The 18825-nt window shown below is 46.9% G+C and overlaps 4 protein-coding genes across 4 annotated transcripts; 3 read left to right on the top strand and 1 right to left on the bottom strand.

Annotated features, from left to right (window-relative positions):
* Positions 1 to 1041: 1041 nt before the first annotated feature.
* On the top strand, positions 1042 to 1835 carry LAJ45_04570 (uncharacterized protein; the record flags this gene model as incomplete). The annotated part of the gene is made up of 2 exons (XM_046114150.1): positions 1042 to 1261; positions 1519 to 1835. The coding sequence occupies 2 exons, from the start codon at positions 1042 to 1044 to the stop codon at positions 1833 to 1835; spliced, it is 537 nt and encodes a 178-aa protein (XP_045972672.1).
* A 909-nt stretch (positions 1836 to 2744) lies between these two features.
* On the bottom strand, positions 2745 to 5512 carry LAJ45_04569 (uncharacterized protein; the record flags this gene model as incomplete). Its single annotated transcript, XM_046114149.1, has 8 exons — positions 2745 to 3081; positions 3145 to 4423; positions 4509 to 5081; positions 5129 to 5136; positions 5211 to 5266; positions 5341 to 5353; positions 5428 to 5443; positions 5503 to 5512. 8 exons carry the CDS (start codon positions 5510 to 5512, stop codon positions 2745 to 2747), a joined length of 2292 nt encoding a protein of 763 aa, XP_045972671.1.
* Positions 5513 to 6405: 893 nt separating this feature from the next.
* Positions 6406 to 8035, top strand: LAJ45_04568 (uncharacterized protein; the record flags this gene model as incomplete). Its single annotated transcript, XM_046114148.1, has 13 exons — positions 6406 to 6440; positions 6511 to 6521; positions 6770 to 6775; positions 6828 to 6928; positions 6990 to 7043; positions 7094 to 7105; positions 7297 to 7374; positions 7440 to 7463; positions 7526 to 7614; positions 7684 to 7692; positions 7746 to 7752; positions 7815 to 7854; positions 8031 to 8035. The coding sequence occupies 13 exons, from the start codon at positions 6406 to 6408 to the stop codon at positions 8033 to 8035; spliced, it is 471 nt and encodes a 156-aa protein (XP_045972670.1).
* Positions 8036 to 11575: 3540 nt separating this feature from the next.
* Positions 11576 to 14834, top strand: LAJ45_04567 (uncharacterized protein; the record flags this gene model as incomplete). The annotated part of the gene is made up of 5 exons (XM_046114147.1): positions 11576 to 12078; positions 12257 to 12491; positions 12626 to 12662; positions 12718 to 13410; positions 13891 to 14834. 5 exons carry the CDS (start codon positions 11576 to 11578, stop codon positions 14832 to 14834), a joined length of 2412 nt encoding a protein of 803 aa, XP_045972669.1.
* Positions 14835 to 18825: the final 3991 nt, after the last annotated feature.

The following is an 18825-nucleotide window of genomic DNA, read 5'->3' as shown; positions in this document are numbered from 1 at the left end:
GTGCTTTTCCGGTAGTAGATGGATATAGATAAGGCGTAACTTGAATCGTAATACATATATATGTAGCTCCGCCTGGTGATGCACCCTCCGGTGGTAATATTCAGGCACCGAGAGTAGAAGAGACGCGCCTCCATTGATCATGAATCCGTGGCCTATGACCATAAGTATAAGTTCCGCATTGTGATGGGTTTATAGATCAAGATTCAGATAGATACCCAACCAATTGACCTGCGGGAATCCTTATTCAATTGATTTACAAAAAACCCTAACCCTCACCTTATCAAATTCGACCAGTGTAAGTACAACAACGCATAAATAACCTCAATCGCCCTAGATTATGCAGAGTTGATGTTACTATACCCAGAACCTTCTGCCAGTTGCTCAATCGCATGTACAGATGTGGTTTCTTTCCAGTTGGTTGTCTTGGCGCCGCACTGTCAATGATCGATATTCCCGTTTTTTGTTCTCCCAATAGCTTAGTCATTACCACACGAGGGGGGAGAGGGGTGGGGGGTGGGGGGTGGATGGTTGGAATGTTAGACACTAGCTGCTTCCACGAACCAGCCTCTCCGCATTGGGGGTGTCGAATGGAATGTTGAAAGAGGCCCAGAGGGGTTGGTGGAGGGGGTTGGGTTGGAGATGTGGTACGTGGACCGTGTTCATCCATCGCGCAGGATATATGGCCGGTAGATCTAGAAGGGGACCGCCGTTAATTGTTTCCGTAGAAATCTAGAGTCCCTCTTTCCCCTGCTCTTGGAGATACTAGCAGGTGGTGGAAGGGTGGTATGTGTGGTTTTTGAGAGGGGCGCTTCTGGAACAGGCTTGATTGGGGAAATGGTAGAGTATATAAGTGTTGTGGTAGAACTTGTTTGGGAGCTTTGTTTCTCAAAGATCTCTGATCCAGCCACCAGTTCGTTAGCCAGCCAGGCTCTTTTCTCCTTCCTTTATTTCCTACTTCCTTCCTTCCTTTCTTTCTTCAGTCCAGCCAGTCTACCAATCTGACGTTCATAATCCTACATCTACTCCCCCACCACAGCCAAAATGAACTACCTAGGCCTCCTCTTCCTCTTCCCCTTCCTCACCACCGCCCACGTACTCATGTCCTCCCCGCCGTCGCTCGGCTACGCAAAGAACCAATACGTAACCTCGCCCGACTACGACCTCAACTTCCCTATCAAGGGCGCGCAATTCCCGTGCAAAGAGTACCACAAGGACTTTGCGCGCGGCGCCGGGAGGAGCGTGGCTACCTGGCCCGCGGGGAGTATGCAGAGCTTTAGGTAAGGCTTCTTCGTGTGAATTTGGGGGGTGTTTTTTTATTTTATTTTTATGGTATTGATAGTTGGGTATGTAGGACTGAAGGTGCCGCGGTCCACGGTGGTGGCAGCTGCCAGGTGTCGCTGTCATACGACGGGGGGGGACCTTCCGCGTAATCAAATCCTGGATCGGTACCTCCCCCAACCCCCATCCCGCCTTTCCCGTCCCCCGTCCCACTCTGCCGTACTAACAACCCCCTCCCAGGTTCCTGCCCCGCCGAGAACACGCCCTTCAACTTCGCCATCCCGCCCTCGGCACCCTCTGGCGCCGCGCTCTTCGCCTGGACGTGGTTCAACAAGATCGGCAACCGCGAGATGTATATGAACTGCGCGGTCGTGACCATCACTGGCGGCGGCAGCGGGTTCGCGAGCATGGTGGACAACCCGCGCATCTTCGTGGCCCAGATCGGCACGAATGCGTGTACGGTGAAGGAGGGCGTGCCGGTGGACTTTCCGAACCCGGGCGCCGTGGTGGTGAGAGGGGAGAGGGGGTCGCCGCCGAATGGGACGGGGTGTGTGTAGTGTGTGGGTACTGCGTTGGTGGAGACTTGGTTATATATCTGGTAATTGATTGGGTTAGTTACTGGGTTTGGTGGGGGACTGGGTTGTACAATAGGATTAGATCGATCTAGCTTTGCAAAATTACTACTCGATTCTTGTGTGCACAGTGAATCTGTTTTGTTTACAAACTACCTCACTCCGACAGAGAGCTGGGAGAGAGAAAATAACCAATAAAATACGAAAACCTGTGAAAATATATTGGCGGGAGTGGGTGGGGTGCTTCGGTACCACGTGTATGACGATATGGGGCGGCGTCGAGTGATCTTCTGTGACGCAGTGTCATGAGCTATCACTCGATAACGTCCCGAGGCGCAGGGATGCACTATTTCAGGCTGTTGCTGATCGAGGTCTCGCTATCTGGGCGAGGTCTGGGGGGCTCTAGCGCTCCTAATGCTCGAATGAAGGAAGATGAGAGTGATGATGATGAAGCTTGGATTGAGTCGCCGCAGCTTAACTTTATAAGATCTCATTTCTCAGAAGCAACACATATGCTTAACCGGTTATAACTACGTAGCCTTTGTACCGTGTCTTAACACCTATTCCGCTAATCTTCCCCAAACATTGATGTTTCTGCAAAGTGAAGCACACATTAACTGGTAAGTGCATTGTATGTAGTACTAGTGTTAAAGTTGAATCACAAGAGATCACTCACTTCTGGGCCTTTTCGGGGTTTTCTTTTTTTTTATTTTAATTCATTAATTGGCCTTTTCTGTTGTGGGAGTATACTAGATCAAGTGAAGGACGCGAATACAGGTGTGAGTCGCGCCTGGGTAACCGGGAAAATGGTACTAATATCCAGCGATACCCTAGATATTCCGCTAGAACGACGTAGAAGTTCTAGGGTCAAATTACTATTTGACAAAACATCTCTCATTCCAAAGCCCCAGCCGCAACATCAACCGACTTTTCAAAGCCAGCAGCCAACTCCAACAGTCTCGCATCATCTCCCGACCCCGCCAACAAGGTTACCGAGAATGGCATCTGTCTCCCGTCATCCAACTCGTACGTTCCCGCCGGCATAGCAACCGCGCAAAGATCAAGCACATTTCCAAAATGCGCAAAAGTCCCCAGGTCCGAATTGAGCGAGATTGGGTCCTTTAGGACTTCTTCAATGGTGGGGTGGTTAGGTGTTGTCGGCACTATAAGGATGTCGATACCGGTTGCGTGGAAAGGGTTGAAAATTGTGTCGTGGACAGTCCGTGTGAGGCTATAAGACTCATATTAGTAGTGTGCTGACGCTATAAGATCGGGTTTTAGGGAGGAGGCGTGCATTTTTATTTTTTTTAAATCCCTAAATACGTCTTCTGTGGTATTTACCCTCTTCAACACCCCCCCGAAAACTTCTCTAGTAACTGGATGAAGGTTGTCCTTATTCGTTTCGTACCAATCCTTTCCCGAGAAGGGCATCGCAGCGAGCCTTTCGTTCACCAATGTACCCTCATACAGCAACCTTCCCGCCTCCTCAAATGGCGTCCAGTCAACCTCCATGAGCTCACCCCCCGCTGCCTGTAGTTTTGCGACAGATTCATAAAATAATTGACAGAAGACCGGTGCACACTTGGCAATAACGCTTTGTGGCGGTATTGCAAACTGAAACTTTCTCGCAGATGGTCTGGTCGCGCTAAGATACCTCAGTGGCAAACAAGTATTCGGGGGCTTAGAGTAAACGTCCTCCGGGTCATATCCCCGGACGTATCTCCATATTTCCCTGGCATCACTGACACCACCACGTCGGGCGGTCATAAACGCTATACAGTCCAGGGACTCGCATGCTTTGGAAACCCCAGATAACGAGACGGTCCCTTTCGTCGGCTTCCATCCAACGACGCCGTTGAAGCCCGCGGGCACGCGGCCAGAGCCCGCAGTATCGGTTCCAATAGCGAAAGAGACCAGTTCTTCACCGACCGAAACTGCGGCGCCAGAGGATGATCCACCGGCGATGTATAGTGGATTGAAAACGGAAGCGGGAATGCCGTATGGAGAGCGGCATCCTGTCATTCCGGTGGCGAGTTGATCCATATTCGTTTTCCCGATGAATATTGCTCCAAGAGAGATTAACTTTGTGTATATCTTTGCAGAAATTCTGGGTATATGGGCGAGCGGGGGACAGCCTATAGTTGTGGCCATTCCCGCAACATCGATGTTATCCTTCAGAGAAAATGGAACGCCAAACAGAGGCGGTCGAGATGCATGATCGGGGTATTTGTTGAGGAGATCTTGTGCGGTAGAGATAGTGGCGGCTTGGGGTACGGTTGCAATGAATGTGGAGGATGTTTTCGAGAGATGTGTTTCGATCCTTTTATACACATCTATTATCACCGTGACAGGGGAAACACCAGATTTATAAGCTTGGCGCAGTGAGACCAAGTCCAAGGAGCCACTCCAACCACTAGTTGTAGAAACATGCTTATTGACCGGGACAGGCACATGGGCTTGTGAAACGAAACCTTCGAGATTAGCAACAGAGCCAACCAGTCCCCGAGACCAATGTTCTAAGGAGGAAGTTCGAGGTGCCTCGTTGTAATCCGCTATGGAATCAACTATAACACCTAAAAAGAAGTAAGCCGTTCTTTTAGAATATATCCTTTGCAAATAAAACCTTTTCATGCAAAATAATCGGAGATCCCAACTCACAGCACTCAAACCCTCGATCATTAACTTCTCTGGAAGTGACCACAGCACAACCTTGCGTGGTAATACCCCCAATTATGAGATGGGTAATCCCCCATATAATCAACTGTTCATGCAGTGCTGCACTCCACAATGCCTCCTTACCAGGCATATCCAAAACCATTTCCCACGGTTTTAGCGCACATTTATCGATCAGGTGATACTCATTTCTCTTTCCACTTAACGCTTGCCCACCCTCGAGTGTATTCTCTCTGACATTTTCATGCTGCTCCGGGTTCTGGATCTCTGACTGCTCGGGGAGCTTTGATGGCGTATTTCCTGATATAACTCGGCTATGGGACTCTCGTATGTGGAAAACAGGAATATTCTGCTCCCGAAAGGTTTTGAGAAGAATAGTATATTTGGAGATGTTGGGTTTTATGCCTGGATGAAGAGAACCGAGATCATCTAAAAACAGGGGGTTCCGACTTCCGTGCAAATCGATCATTATGAGCGCAGTCGATGACGCGGGGAACGAGTATTCACTTGGTTTTGCTGGTACCGTGAAGTCTGCGATGCTTGACATGGTGATAATGACTAGTAGGAAGTGCGATTTTGAAATAAGTCACAGCGTATATACGCACACATTGAGCTTCTCTCTTGGTCAGAAATAGAACCTAGAGCGATATAATTTGGAGGACATGAAGAAGCTCGGTATATACGTACGGCAATTGAGCTAAAGAGGGGTTTGAGCCGAAAACGCTCCGAACAGTCCCAACGTTCTTAAACCAATGTAATAACTCATACTTTCATTGGCCTACTTTGAAAGCATTATGATTTTCGTGACGTTATGTACTAGATCACCTAAGCTATAAGGTATTTCGTTAGTTTCTGGTATGGGTTGAGTTTCATAGCTGGACCGGGTCGGAGAGCGAATAGAGACCTCTCGTACGTAGCGTCTAAATGTTAGTTACCCAGACCAAGGAATCGATTGATGTTATGTATGCAGGCCTAGGACAGCCAAACATTGTAGAGATATTTTTTTTTTGTTGGGGAGGGTTGGGGACGGTGGGGCAAGAGCTTGATGTGACTGATCAGCCTAGGAAGTTACACTGACTAGACAGTTATCGATAAGCTACATAAGCGAAAAGCTTCTTCTTCCCCACAATGCCTCATCGATGTCATCATCCTCCAGTTACATTAACCACATCACATGTAAGTAGGTACCCATACATGTAGACACCGAACAACTTTATCGGGCCGTAGTGAAGATCACAATCTACATGATTTCTCAGGCCAATGTTAGTCTGCTGTCTTATTATGTCTCGACATTACAGCCACCACAGGGCTCCTGTGCGGAACACCAGCTAGTACTCTAGAAAGAGTGAATCACTCAATATGTTTTGTTTGAGAAATATTGACTACAATCATAGCTTTAACATTGTTTCGTCAATCCTAAGCTAGGTACCGATATTGTGTCTTGGGGTGCTACCATGGACTTCAACTTCCTTAAGAGAAGATGCAGCCTTATACAAACCTAGTGGATGCGGCAATCTGGTGTTCAGCTTTTACTTCATGGCTCGGCAGAGCGATCTGAAGCTTTGGAGCTTCTTTGGAAGGTAGTAGCGGGCAAAAGGATAAGAAAAAAAGAATATGGGTTCATGTGTTTCTAATTCCGGTGGTTGGGGAATCTCAAGGTGTGCGCTCAATCCGCTGGTGACTATGAAGTGTCGCTTATGTTGTTGATAGATGCATATATACAGTATCTCTCAGGCGATTGATCGATTTTATCCCTGACGAATCAAGAGCTTGGCTTGGCGGGTGAGGATAGCCAAAACACTCAAGTACGGGAAATTATCCTTATATAATTGGAGTTTGCTGATGGAATGCAAACTAGATCATGAGAACATGACGTGACCCTATGCAAGTTTCCTTGGAATTATTTGGGCTTGTCGGGTAATGATAGGTTTCCTCGAAATCCACACCGGTACGTCACCATATATATATCATCTACTGACGATAAAAGCCATCATCCCTGTGTGAGCGGGCAGGCTGTTTTCGACACAAGATTTATTAGACCTCCATTTAAATAAACCTCTATCTCCTTCAAGCCCCCCCAAGCCTCCCGCAAGCGAGTTACGATATTTGCAAAACATACTTCGTGGAAAACGACGGCCTGGCCTTTATAATATGGGGAATATCGATTGAGTGAAAACTTATCAAGGATCTTCGTCTCTGGACACAGATCCTCCGCAATTTTCATTGATTGAAAGGGTAGAATTAAGGCGATTGTTCTCTTCCAGAAATCGCCTACAATGTTTCCTTGGGCTTATTCATTTATAGGTATGGTAATTCGCCAAACAATGGAAGGAATGAGGTGCTGGGAGAAGAGAATAGAAGCGGATGGAAAGCGAAAGTCGCGACGAGATATGTTCTTAAAACAAGTGCGGGCTCTACACACTCCATGTTGAGTTGTTTCGATGTAGTTATCTAACCAAGTCAAAGATATTGAATCTGCCTCTAGAGTTCATCATTCAGCCTTCACCAAACAACTCAACCGTAGGAATTTCGCCAGAGATCTTGCCAATTCTCTGGAAACATAATCTCAGCGCACTGACACTGTGAGTCTATGCACCGATACAGAGCGGAGTCCGCGAATGTTACAGGCCGGCAATAGCCGGAAAGGCTGATGGCTTCTTCACGAGGAGAAGATTTATATTGGCTGCTATTGGGCCGCTGGAATACACCCCCACCCTCGTTTAGTAGTTATAAATTTTCTGGATATGTATTGACTAAATCCTATTTTTTTTAGCTAACAGTGTGGGATTTGTTCGTTATTAATAGACGACTCGGCCATCTTTCAAAGTCATTTGAATCGGACACGTTGCGGGTAAATCGTTAACGGTTATAGCATGGGAATAGTTGTTAGTATTTCCGCCCCTGATTATATTGTAGTATTTTATCAACATCATACTCTATGTAGGTGCTCGTGTTGCTTCTGCCAGTCTTTTTTGTTGGGTATCATCTGAGCGCAGGGTTAGGGTTTCTTGGAACGACTTTGGAGGAGCGCACAGCATATCCTCCCCCCCGTTTCAAATAAATTTATGACAGATACCATGGAACACAACAAGTAACGACCCTAGCTTTCCCTATTTCCTTCCTGGCTGAACCTGCGAAATGAGTCCTCTCATACTGTTAGTACCGGCTGGTAAACACTCTGGAACGTCAATAAAAGCTACGATATATATATATGTCGACAAGGCTACAGGTACAGTCGATAATTTCTTGGCAGGTTTTCCCCTTCTTTGCACATTACTAAGCTTCGCCAAGAGCATCAAACCAACCTTAAATGTGGGGGGATGCATGGAACGTGCGTCGTTTTTTTTTTTACTTTTGGCTATCTTTCAATCTTGTATGGCGCGAGAAGGCATAGGGGTTGGGTGTGTCAACTTCAGAGGAACTTTTTTTGTATGGGAATTAGAGAAAATTCCACCGTTGGGCTAGGCGCTAGTACCATTATGGGAGTAGATCTCCCAATTTCTATAGATTGATTGGCTGCAAACGCCGAAGTTTACTCACCTACCCACCATAGCTTCTCGAGCCATAAGTGCTTTGATGATTTCCTGGGCTGTCGATCCATGATATTTTCTGACTTACATACGTCCATTTGCTGCGAAAAGAGAGTCGGGTCGGGCCGACTCCTTCGATTTACACACCTACAATACGGTAGGTATCAGATGATCGAGTATCATATTGAATACCATGACATGAGATTTGGCAAGAATTTCAACTGTTTGAGCCAAAAAGTAGTTCTTCTATGCACCCATCACTGCTGGAAAGCCTGTCGACATCCCCGTGTTACTATCGGGCAAGAGCGAGGCTGAACAAGGATCTGCCCCTTGGGAAAGCGGTAGAGATCGCCGTTGATGAGAGCGAGCAGTTGATCCAAGATCAGAAGTATTTTGGCATTGGGATATCTATCACTCCCTTAGGCCTCTCGATACCTTCTTGTCCTCTTGGGCGCTGATATTTAATAATTTTTTGTTTTATTTATAGGTGAGGACGCCTTTACTTATAGCTCTATAGGGAAATGCTTATTAGATCTATCCTTTGATGAATGGAGTTGCTTGATGGGGATGCAAGTAAGCAATGGTTTGTGACGGGCACTCCTGCAGGCAGACAGTCTTCATCACGCTTGTCATTTGAATCAACACCACTGGTTATGCATGTGATACAACCAGTAATATTCGTCCAAAGATTTGTAGATACAGAATAGAACTGGACATGGGGTAATATGTATCGAGATTGGTAAGAGAAATAGGTTGAAGGTGTCCAAGAAGAGGGGAGAAGCACAATCTGGTAGGAGGAATATTCATGAAAATTCAAGCAATAAGTACATTAAATGCTTCTTCTATTTATTTCTTGTTTATCTATAGACTCGGGAGTACCTCACTGGTATCGTCTCTCTCAATTCTCTCAATTGAATTTATTGTGGGGAATACCGATGCAGTCGCGCCATGCGCAGGTTAAACGATGATAACTGCGCGGTGACGTACATGCATACCTAGAGCGCGGGACGTACTCAGAAAGAGAAGATATGGTATGGCCATATAGGTGTAACTGGGGTGTAACTGGGTGTACTGAAAGACTCTATTTCTACTGTCGCACAACCTTTTTTTTTATTTTTTTATCCTTCAGTTAGAGCGAGCTTCGTTCCTAATCTTCCCTACTCCCCAAGAAGTCAGTACCACTGATCCACTACTAGAGTACAATCTTTACCAAGACGAAAAAGAACGGGGAACACCCCGGCCAGTTACCGGGAAAAAACAACTTCTGGCATCTGCTCTTCTCTTCTCCTCGAGCTCCTCCTCCTCCTCCACGCCCTTCTCCTCCTCCTCCAGTCGATTCCTTACCCCAATTCCACTCACCCTCCCTGTTATATGCAGGTATCATAAATACGTCCATTATGATAGGTTCTCCTGCCTAAATATTTATCCCCACTCTGTAAAAGGAACCCACTCTAAGTAACGGTATGCACGTACATAAAGAATGTAGAGTACTTTGTTTTGCCCAGCCAAAACCCGGGAGATTCGATCGCCCCATCGTCAAAAAGTAATTCCGCTGCGAATACCTCTTCCGCACACCCCCGTCCCCATATTCCTCACCCAGAGATGACAGAGGCTTGTCTACGCCTTTATGTAATTTTTCCCATAGACAGATAACTTGAACCCTCGCGATGTCTCGGATCCCAACTAGCCCATTTCTGGTCCGTCCCTTATCTCTGTCACACCCGAAAAATAACCGCTATCAACAAACACCAGCGCGAAAATGCGAGATAACCATACCTGCTGAGTGTTGTGCACTTCACTTGCCAGCCACCTTTGGGTGATGTGAAGAATTACACTCACCTACCTATTTTTATTTTGTTCTTTCAATACGTACCCCACGTTCTCTTGATTCACTTTTTTTTTCGTTTATTTTCTTTTTCTCACTTCTTTCCTTCCTTCTTTACTTTAATCCACGGACCATTGAGATCGCCCTTGTGTGGGGGGTCAAGGCGTTCAGTAAGGAAACAGCAACGTGCGTGGGTGTGGGGTGGGTTTCGCTTTCTCCTGTTCCTAGGTCTGAATTACAATTCATCTATGCTATTGCTCGTTGGACCCTTTGCGCTTTTCGGTCTTCTGCCTGCTGTCTATCTGCGTGCTTGCTTGCCATCCTGGAAAGTACACGTTACGTTGTTTATCAAGGTGATTATTCTTTTGGGGGTTGCTCTCTCTCTTCCCCGGTTTCTTCTCTTCCCCTCCTCTTCGTCATTTGGTAGTAATCGGGGCACCCTCTGTTCTCGGGTTCAAAGTTCATGGTCACGTCGTCGTTGTTCATTCACTGACAACATCTGATCTCGTGAATCACGGCCAAATACGGACGTTACAAACTAACCCCCCTTCTTTCGTACCTCAGTAATACAGAAACAAGCCGTATTGTACCACTACCATACCATACCATACCATACCATACCCATACCATACCATACCATACCATATCCTTCGTCTCACTGTAATCAGCCTCAATATCGCTACCTCCAATCCATACAACTGTATTACAGATTACTTGGGTGTAGACTTATCTCAATCGGACATTTCCATAATCACAATCACATAGGTAAGCCCCTCTTTATAGAACTTCCCATTTGTAAACACTCGGGAAGCCGTGAACACTTTATACTCACAGCTGTATTGTCTTTTGAGTGTTTTCTGTATCCTGAATCCTCTCTATCTCAGTATCCAGACCCGTTCCCATCAAACCAATACACAGCCATACACATACATACATACATACAACAGCCCTAGCCTCATCGGCAGGGAAAGACTTATCTGTAGGCCTTCCTCATCGCACCCTTTTGGGCGGTTTACTCTCTCCCTTGCCCCATTTAGGATCTCGCTATTCACCTCTCCCGAGAGACCCGTAATCCTGGGATCCTGGAAGCCGGAGAGCTCTACATACATAATTCCCCTACCGTAATCTAATCTACCAATTGCCTGGTTTCATTCAACTGCGATAAGCTCAGGACAGACTACAAGCCCAACACACGACCAATCTTTTTCCCCTTCCTCCATCTTTCTTTTCCCAACTTTTGCGCACCCTCACCCCCCCCCCCCCCCCCCACTCTCGCCCCTCCATAACTTACTACTGCTACTACTACTACCTATCTACTACTATCTATCACTACTGCCTGCTACTACTGATACTACTGCTATTCTGTTTGCCTTGATTTCTTTGGTCTTTGAGCGCGTGTGCTGTCCTCTCTTGACATATCTCGTTTGCCGTTATCACGATACCATCATCTTCATCCTTCCGGCCCGCGCGTTTCACGTTCAATCAGTGCAATAAAAGGTCCCACACAAAGTTTTGGCTCTTGGATTTGGACGGGGGTTGTATGTGCTTTTATTCATCTTCTAGCTACCGATAGCACCTCCTCGGACACAGAGAAATTACAGGTTTAAAAAAAGAAAGGAAAGCAAACAAGAAAACAATAATTCCGGAATTAGACAATTCCATAGGTTATCCTCCACCAAAGGCAAAAAGAACAGGCCATGAGTCTGAACAAGTCGGGCGAAAATGGGAGTAGCGGTAATAGCATTAGTAGTAGTGGAGCGACAGCAGTCGCTACAACTGCTGGAGCAACAACTACTACTAATGCTGCCCCCAGTACAGTCACCAATAACACCTCCGGCACTTCTTCCTCTAGCGCTGTTCCCCAAGCGAACGCGACGATATCCACAAACGGATCATCCTCGACATCCGCTGCCTCTCAAGCTCAGAATCCTCCCCAGAAATCAACCGGTAATGCAGGAAAGTCCACTGGATCCAGTGTCAATGGAGAGAATGGGACGAGTCGGGGTCGAAAAGACCGGCCTTGCGATGCTTGCCGCAGGCGAAAGAGCAGGTGTGTCATGAACGAGGGCGCAGAGATATGTGTACTTTGCCAGTTCCATAGTCAGGAATGTACCTTCGTGCAGTCGCCACAGCCACGGAAGCGACGATTGGCATCTTCCAGTGTTCAAGGCTCGGAAGAGCCATCTGTGAATAAGAAGCGGTATGTTGTCTTGTTATTTGTAACTGGAAGATTTTATAAGAACGCGGAAAGAGCAATGAAAGGAATACATCGTTCAGAATCCCTTGTTTGATTATAGATCCCATGTTTCTTTTTCGTTTTGGTTTAGTCCCTCTCCAATTTTCTGGTGCAAAGCTCATCTCTGGGAATCATTCCCTAGAAGCAGGTCTACCGAGCCAGATTCACCGCAAGAAACTCGCGGCAATGTTTCGGTAGATGACCACTCCAACCAACGTGGACAATCGCTCCTCAAAGAGACTTTGGGTCTCCAGAGTAACCGGCACACTCAGTTGATAGGCCCCACGAGCGAATATGAGTCTTGCTTGATAGACTTGTGCCCATTCGACAGCAAGGACGAGTATTCACTCTCCTCCATGGGGGGATCTTTCCGCCGGGTATCCGAAGAAACCACATTCCTTGTGTTTCCTGACCACTCGACCCAGAATCACGTGGAGACATTTGAGGACCTGGATGCTATTGAACGCATCGTTGCACCACATGGGCTATCGCTCATAAAATTGTATTTCAGAATCGTGCACCCCTCATTTCCGATTCTGCACAAGAGGGTATTCCTTGAAAAGTATTCCCGATCATACCGAGAGTTCTCACCGCCGTTATTAGCCGCAGTTTACATCCTTGCCCTCAACTGGTGGTCATACGACAGGGACCTCTCTGCACTGAAGAAGCCTGATGCTCAGGCACTCGAGAAGCTCGCTAGCAAGACAATCTCTGACGTCATGCACCGGCCTAAATTATCTACCGTCCAAGCCGGCCTTCTGCTTCTCCAGCAGCACTCAGATCTCAAAAGTGGAAGTTGGGCACTAACGGCGCAGCTGGTGGCAGTTGGGCAAGACCTAGGCTTGCATCTAGATTGCACCTCGTGGAAGATCCCTAGTTGGGAGCGCGGACTCCGAAAGCGTCTAGCATGGGGACTTTTCATGCAAGACAAATGGGGCGCGCTAACCCATGGCCGGCCCTCCCATATCACGAAAGCGAATTGGGCAGTACCCCCCGTCAGTTCGGACGACTTTCCGGAACGGGCAGAGGACGAATCTGACGACGAAGGGGGATCATCGGAGGTGGAGAAAGGTCGGATGCTATTCGAACAGATGATTGTGCTAAGTGGAATAATGGCAGATGTTTTGGAGACATTTTTCACGATTGAAGCTCAGAGTGGACTGGGTGGACGCGGGGGTACGAACAGAGTTCTGGAGAGGGCGAAACCGATTCAGATACGGTTGAAGGAGTGGTTCACGAAACTGCCGGATTGTCTTAGGATGGATTCAACAAGGTTGAGAAAATTATCTTCTAACGGTTAGAACCCAGTGCTTGGATTTTTGTTAGGCATGTTTGATACCGAATTTCGCGGCATTGCGGGGATAAGCTAGCATTGAGTGTGGGGTGATTTCCTCATGTAGATGAGTAATCTGGAGAAGGTCCAATCGGCGATGCGGAAACGTACTTCTCAACACATTGCAGAACTCCAGGTCATGGAATTAAACAGAGAAACTGGCTGCAAGAGAGCGTAACTGGAAACTGAGGAATAGGACTGGGTGCCTGTATCCTGGTGTCACAGCCTCCCCACCTCCCTCTTGACGCCGAACCGAAAAGAAAAACGATACGCAAAAGGCCACCTTTGCCATGAAGAATCAGTTTCTCTGTTTTATTTCCGTGACTTAGAGTTTGTAGGACCGGGGCGACTTTTCCTTATGTACATCACCCCTGGAGGGGTTCTCGCAATGCCGTGAAATAACGTATACCTTTCCTTCAAACGAGTTTCTGACGAATCTGTAGGCTATCTCCATCTTGCGTACTTTGCGACAGAAATAACCCTCCACCGTCAAATTCTCCGCTCCCTTACCCCACCAACCAATGTCGACCCATACCTGTTGCACATTTGCCGTTCTGCAGCCAAAACTCGTCTCATCTCCGCCATGGACTTTGTCAACCGTCTCAAACCCGAACATCTTCAATCGTTCTGGTATTTTGCTTCAAAGGTTAACTTTGCACTGATCGGGACGTTCGGATCGTTGCTTTGGGCGACTTCCCCGAGTGCACAGGAGGCCGAGTTCTATAAAGCACGGCTCAGTGAGTATAGGTGGACGCTTCGCGTTTCATCACGAGGCGCAGAATTCATGGAATATGCTGTTGGTGTGCTAGATGCCTCCGCCGGGCACTCCCAACAAGAGCAGTTCAAGAAGAAGGGGCTAGGAAGCGTGGCACCTGGATACACATCCACTGTAGGAGCTGGAGAGGGATTCGGTTTGGGAATGGGTGTTGGAATGTCTGGAGGTGAAATCCAACAGCATCCATCCATCATCATGTCTCAACAATGGCGTTCCAACGTTATACCTCATGAACGTGGGCATACCCCCCCGGGAACTGGCGACGAGGACAGTGGAGACGAGATGGACGATGAGGGCGCAGAGACGGATGGATCTAGCACGTCAACCAGGCGTACTCGCGACCAAACAAACAGTCAATCACCGAGCATGAAGGCGTTCCACGGGTTTCCATTCCACCACACTGATAATCCTTTCCCGCACAATGATCCGTTGGCAACCAACGCTTCCACGCCCACATCCACCACTTCCTCTGCAATGGACTTCTTTATGATCCCCCATAATAACATGATGACAAGAAATAATGTTGTATCAGCTGTCGGAGGTGGAGGTGGGGAGCTGGATTTCCTGGCGACCACGGCGGGGTGGCATAGTCGAAGAGACGGGGATGATTAAGTTCTTCCTACCCCGCTGTTTAGGAGCAACACTCCGTGGGTAACTAAGATGGGTGGCTTTTCCGGTGCAATCCTCGGTTAGGCCTATACTGGTGTGTAGAAACTAAAAAATCAAAAAAGAAAGTGAAACGAGAAACAAGAGAGGAGGGAAGAGAAGAAAGAGCGGAGACTGGTGTCCTTAACATCTCGCGAGCCTTTCCGCGGAGATGGTCAACTGTGCTCTTATTTTGGCATGGTATGAGCATTTTGGGTTTAGTGGCAGAGCTTCTTGGTAGCATGGGTGGATGATGACACTTGACGAGGGAATGGCCTCAGACGCGCAAACACTCATGTGAGGCTCGCAGGAGCGTTGGATTGGTGAAAGGGATGGTGTATGGCGAAATTTTCCTCAGATGGTTCTTTTTTCTTTTTCCTGTTTACTTTTTCTTTCTTCCGATCTTTACCATGAGCAGATTTGTTTTTTCTTTCGGGTAAAAGCTTGGATTTTTTTTGGGTAAGGGGAAGATGATCACATCATCCAGGGATGTGCGTTCGAATTCGGCAGTGTCTGTCTGTCTTAAGCTTCCTATTTTCTTCTTTTCTCGATTCCTACTCTTCTTTCTTAGAAAGTTGGGTTCTTTTATATTATAACCAGGCGACTGTTTATAGATTATTTATCGTGAAGCATCGAATAACTTTTTGTCCTTAGCTTGATTTGTGTGAGTGAGTGTTGTTGATTTTTCCTTTTTTTCTTTCTTTCCTTCCCTTCTGGTTGTATTCTGCGGGGTTAAGCTTACGGTAGCTTAATGGACTGGTGGATTTTTGTTTTGCTTTTCCTATAGCTTTCGGGGAGTTGTGCTGTGCTGCATGTATCGATTAACGGACACAGCTTGCTGTATGTGTTTGAAAGAGAAACCAATGATCCAGATTGTGCTCTTTGGTACGTAGGCATTGTTTATGTGCGCTGGTTGGATTGATCCGCAGTCAAGTTTAAGAGAGTGTTTATACGCTGTTACAGATATCCATAGTCCCTCATGCACGCTCTGTCCTGTTATTGATGCTCAGTCACAGCGGATGAAGGTGATACTTATTTGACGCCGTGGGGAATATTTACGTACTCTAGAGCGCAATTCGAGCGGATATTTCAAAGTCATACTCCTCCTAATTTAATCCATCCATCCACGCAATCAATCAATTGTACACGTCTACATCTCTTTCCCTCAACTAACTACATACTCCCCACCAAGGTCCTCTCCATACTAATCATCACAATCACAATGCGTCACGATAACTGCCTGACTGAAAACATGCTATCCTTCGGTTCCTTCCTCCCACTCGTACCTGGTATTCGACACACCCACCCGGATCCATCACTGCCATTCGGTGGCCCGGCTACGGCAGGGTCAAAAATTCCGGGGTGCAGGAAGAAATACTGGCTGGCTGGCTGGCCTGTGCACGGGCACAGCTGTCCGGGGGAGGGGATAATATCGCCGCCTGGTTTTTCTTACGAAATCGATGAACTGGGATTCTACTTTTTTCTTTTCTTTCCCCTAGCTCCCCATTCTTGCTGGAGTGGATATTCTCTAACAACTTGCCTAGATTGGTAGGTACCGGGAGAGAGACCTCGAGGAAGAAACCACAAAATATGTACGCATGTAGGTCGGTGTTAGTATTACGTCTCTATACGTAAAGAACTTCGGCACTCGTCGGCTTTTAGGAAGTGCTACAGATGGGTCCTTGCAGTTCGTCGATACTGAACTTCCGAGGTGATCATGATGGATGGATGGATGCGTGCGTGCGTGCGTGCGTGGATGGATGGGGGAATGGATGCGGATGTATCCATGGAGGGGAAATGGGAACAGGCGAATTGGGGGGTTATTCGCTCACAGCATGTTGTTGGCATTGGTCATTATGTACCCACTCAACTCTACAGACGGAGGGCGGGAAGAAAGAGGAGACAATTGTGCTCTAGAGTGCTAGGGCTCTAGACTCTAGAGTAGGCACAGTCATGTCAAGCCAGGATCAACAGGGGAGACGCACCTTAAAGCATCGTGGAGAAACAGCGAATCCACTTCCACGGATCCGGGTCGTGGCTCACCTCACGATGAGATTCAAATATCATCCACACATAGCTAGCTGGCCACCTGGGGCTACAACTTACTATTCTGCATGCTGGGCAGGGTCGAGGAGCACCCTTCCGCCGGATGTAGAGGTCATTTACTTCACAGATGCGTAGCAATTAGTAACAGACAGACGGCACTTGCGAAAAATATGATTCCTCCGTTGGCCAGGCTGATTTTTATGACCCGGCCCATTCATCGCGGTGTATAGCTAGTAGAGTAGCTACTGTAAGGGACAGAAACAAAACAGAGCTGACACAAAGGTTTATTTAGAATTGAGCGAGGGTAGGGTGGACCCTGCCGCATCCGACTATCCTTCAAGTAATCGTTCCCGTTTGGGCTTCTCAGCCTTGGCACGGCATGGCTTGTAGTTAGCTTTGATTCGTGACAGCAAGCTGGCTGGCTAGCACAATAAAAGCTGGCAGGGATGCAGCTAGCTCGAGTATCCGTATGTCCTCACGAGTACTCTACTCGAGTGCCTACTCTACAACTCTACATGTAGACACAGACATTGTGGAATCTATCGAGATCCACTTATTCCAATTGGCAATGTATGCTGGATTACTAAATGTAAATAACAGCAGTTCTGATATCGTAATGGAAGTTTCCCGGTCAGTCCTAGGCCTGGTGAGCTAGCTAGAGTAGTGGTCTAGCTAGCTAGCTAGGCTAATAATCAATCGACGAAACGAGGATCGTGGTTCCACTACTACTGTGCGAAACATTAGGACTCTTAGCGCCAGCTAAATAAACCTACATGTACACACAACTGGACTTACATATATACTTACTTACATGTAGCTAGCTAGCTACATGTAGTTATTTCTACTGATTTTGAAAGCTACTGGAATGGTGAAAGCTCCACCCGCAGCTTTGATTTTGTTACAGACTTAGGGCCCGTTCGGACAACCTTAGATTATTTCTTCGGGTTATTGGACAGACTGGATTATCAGGTAGCGGGAGTGATAATCATAATACTCATAATAAGTGGATAATCTACATGTCCGGATAACGTTAGCTCTCAGGATATCTGTGTTGTGTAAGAATAATTACCTCCGAAAGTGATTGTTTCCTTAGCGGATTATTGGGATAATCAGGAGTTCCGAATGTTGGATTATTCAATTGCACGAACAGCATAGATTATTGTGATAATCCAAAAGTCGATAATCCGTCAGATTATCGCCAATAATCTAGATTATTGGGTTGTCCGAACGGGCCCTTAGGCTTCAAGATGATATGAGTACATAAACAGCTTGCTACCAATATCTTCTATGATCGTGGAGGCATGATGGGGATCGAGCGTTTTTCCTTTGTCTTTGCTATATAGCTTTTCCAGTTCGCTGGTCGAAATCTATGAAGGGGAGCGTGCGGTGTTGAGTTCAATTCTCTGACTAAAAATTCTGTCACGGGGGTTCAACTAACAATTCTTTTTTGTATCTGCAAGGAATAGGTCTCGGGGTCTCGGACCTTCATGTCCCTAACGTCAGAGTATTTCATGTTCATTGACCTTCCGGAACAATTCAATCCGAACAAAGAATAGAAGGAAAATCAGAATCTGGAAGTACCATGTGGGATGAAAAAAAAGTAGGAAAGGTTTAAAATGACACAGCTTTCCCTATACGTGCTCTGCAATAACACATGATACAAAATGCCGCAGTTCGCTATGATCAAAAATTGGGGAGTATATTCGACCTCACTCACTCACCCATTCCGCGCCCAGCCAGAGAAATCAAAAATTCAAACAGCTTCCTAATCTATTTCACTACAAAAACAAAACAAAAGATAGAGTACGTCGACTTATGGATATAAGTGTTCGAAACTATCCCCACCCCTGGCTTGAACCTTAATTGGACCTCCCCCACACTTATCGTGTCTACCCACTAGAGCGCTTGCCCA

The sequence above is a fragment of the Morchella importuna genome, assembly GCF_003444635.1.
Source record: "Morchella importuna strain M04M26 chromosome Unknown Morimp01GS011, whole genome shotgun sequence".
NCBI lineage: Eukaryota > Fungi > Ascomycota > Pezizomycetes > Pezizales > Morchellaceae > Morchella > Morchella importuna.
Note: the sequence above shows the minus strand (reverse complement) of the source record. Positions and strands in the feature narration are given on the sequence as shown.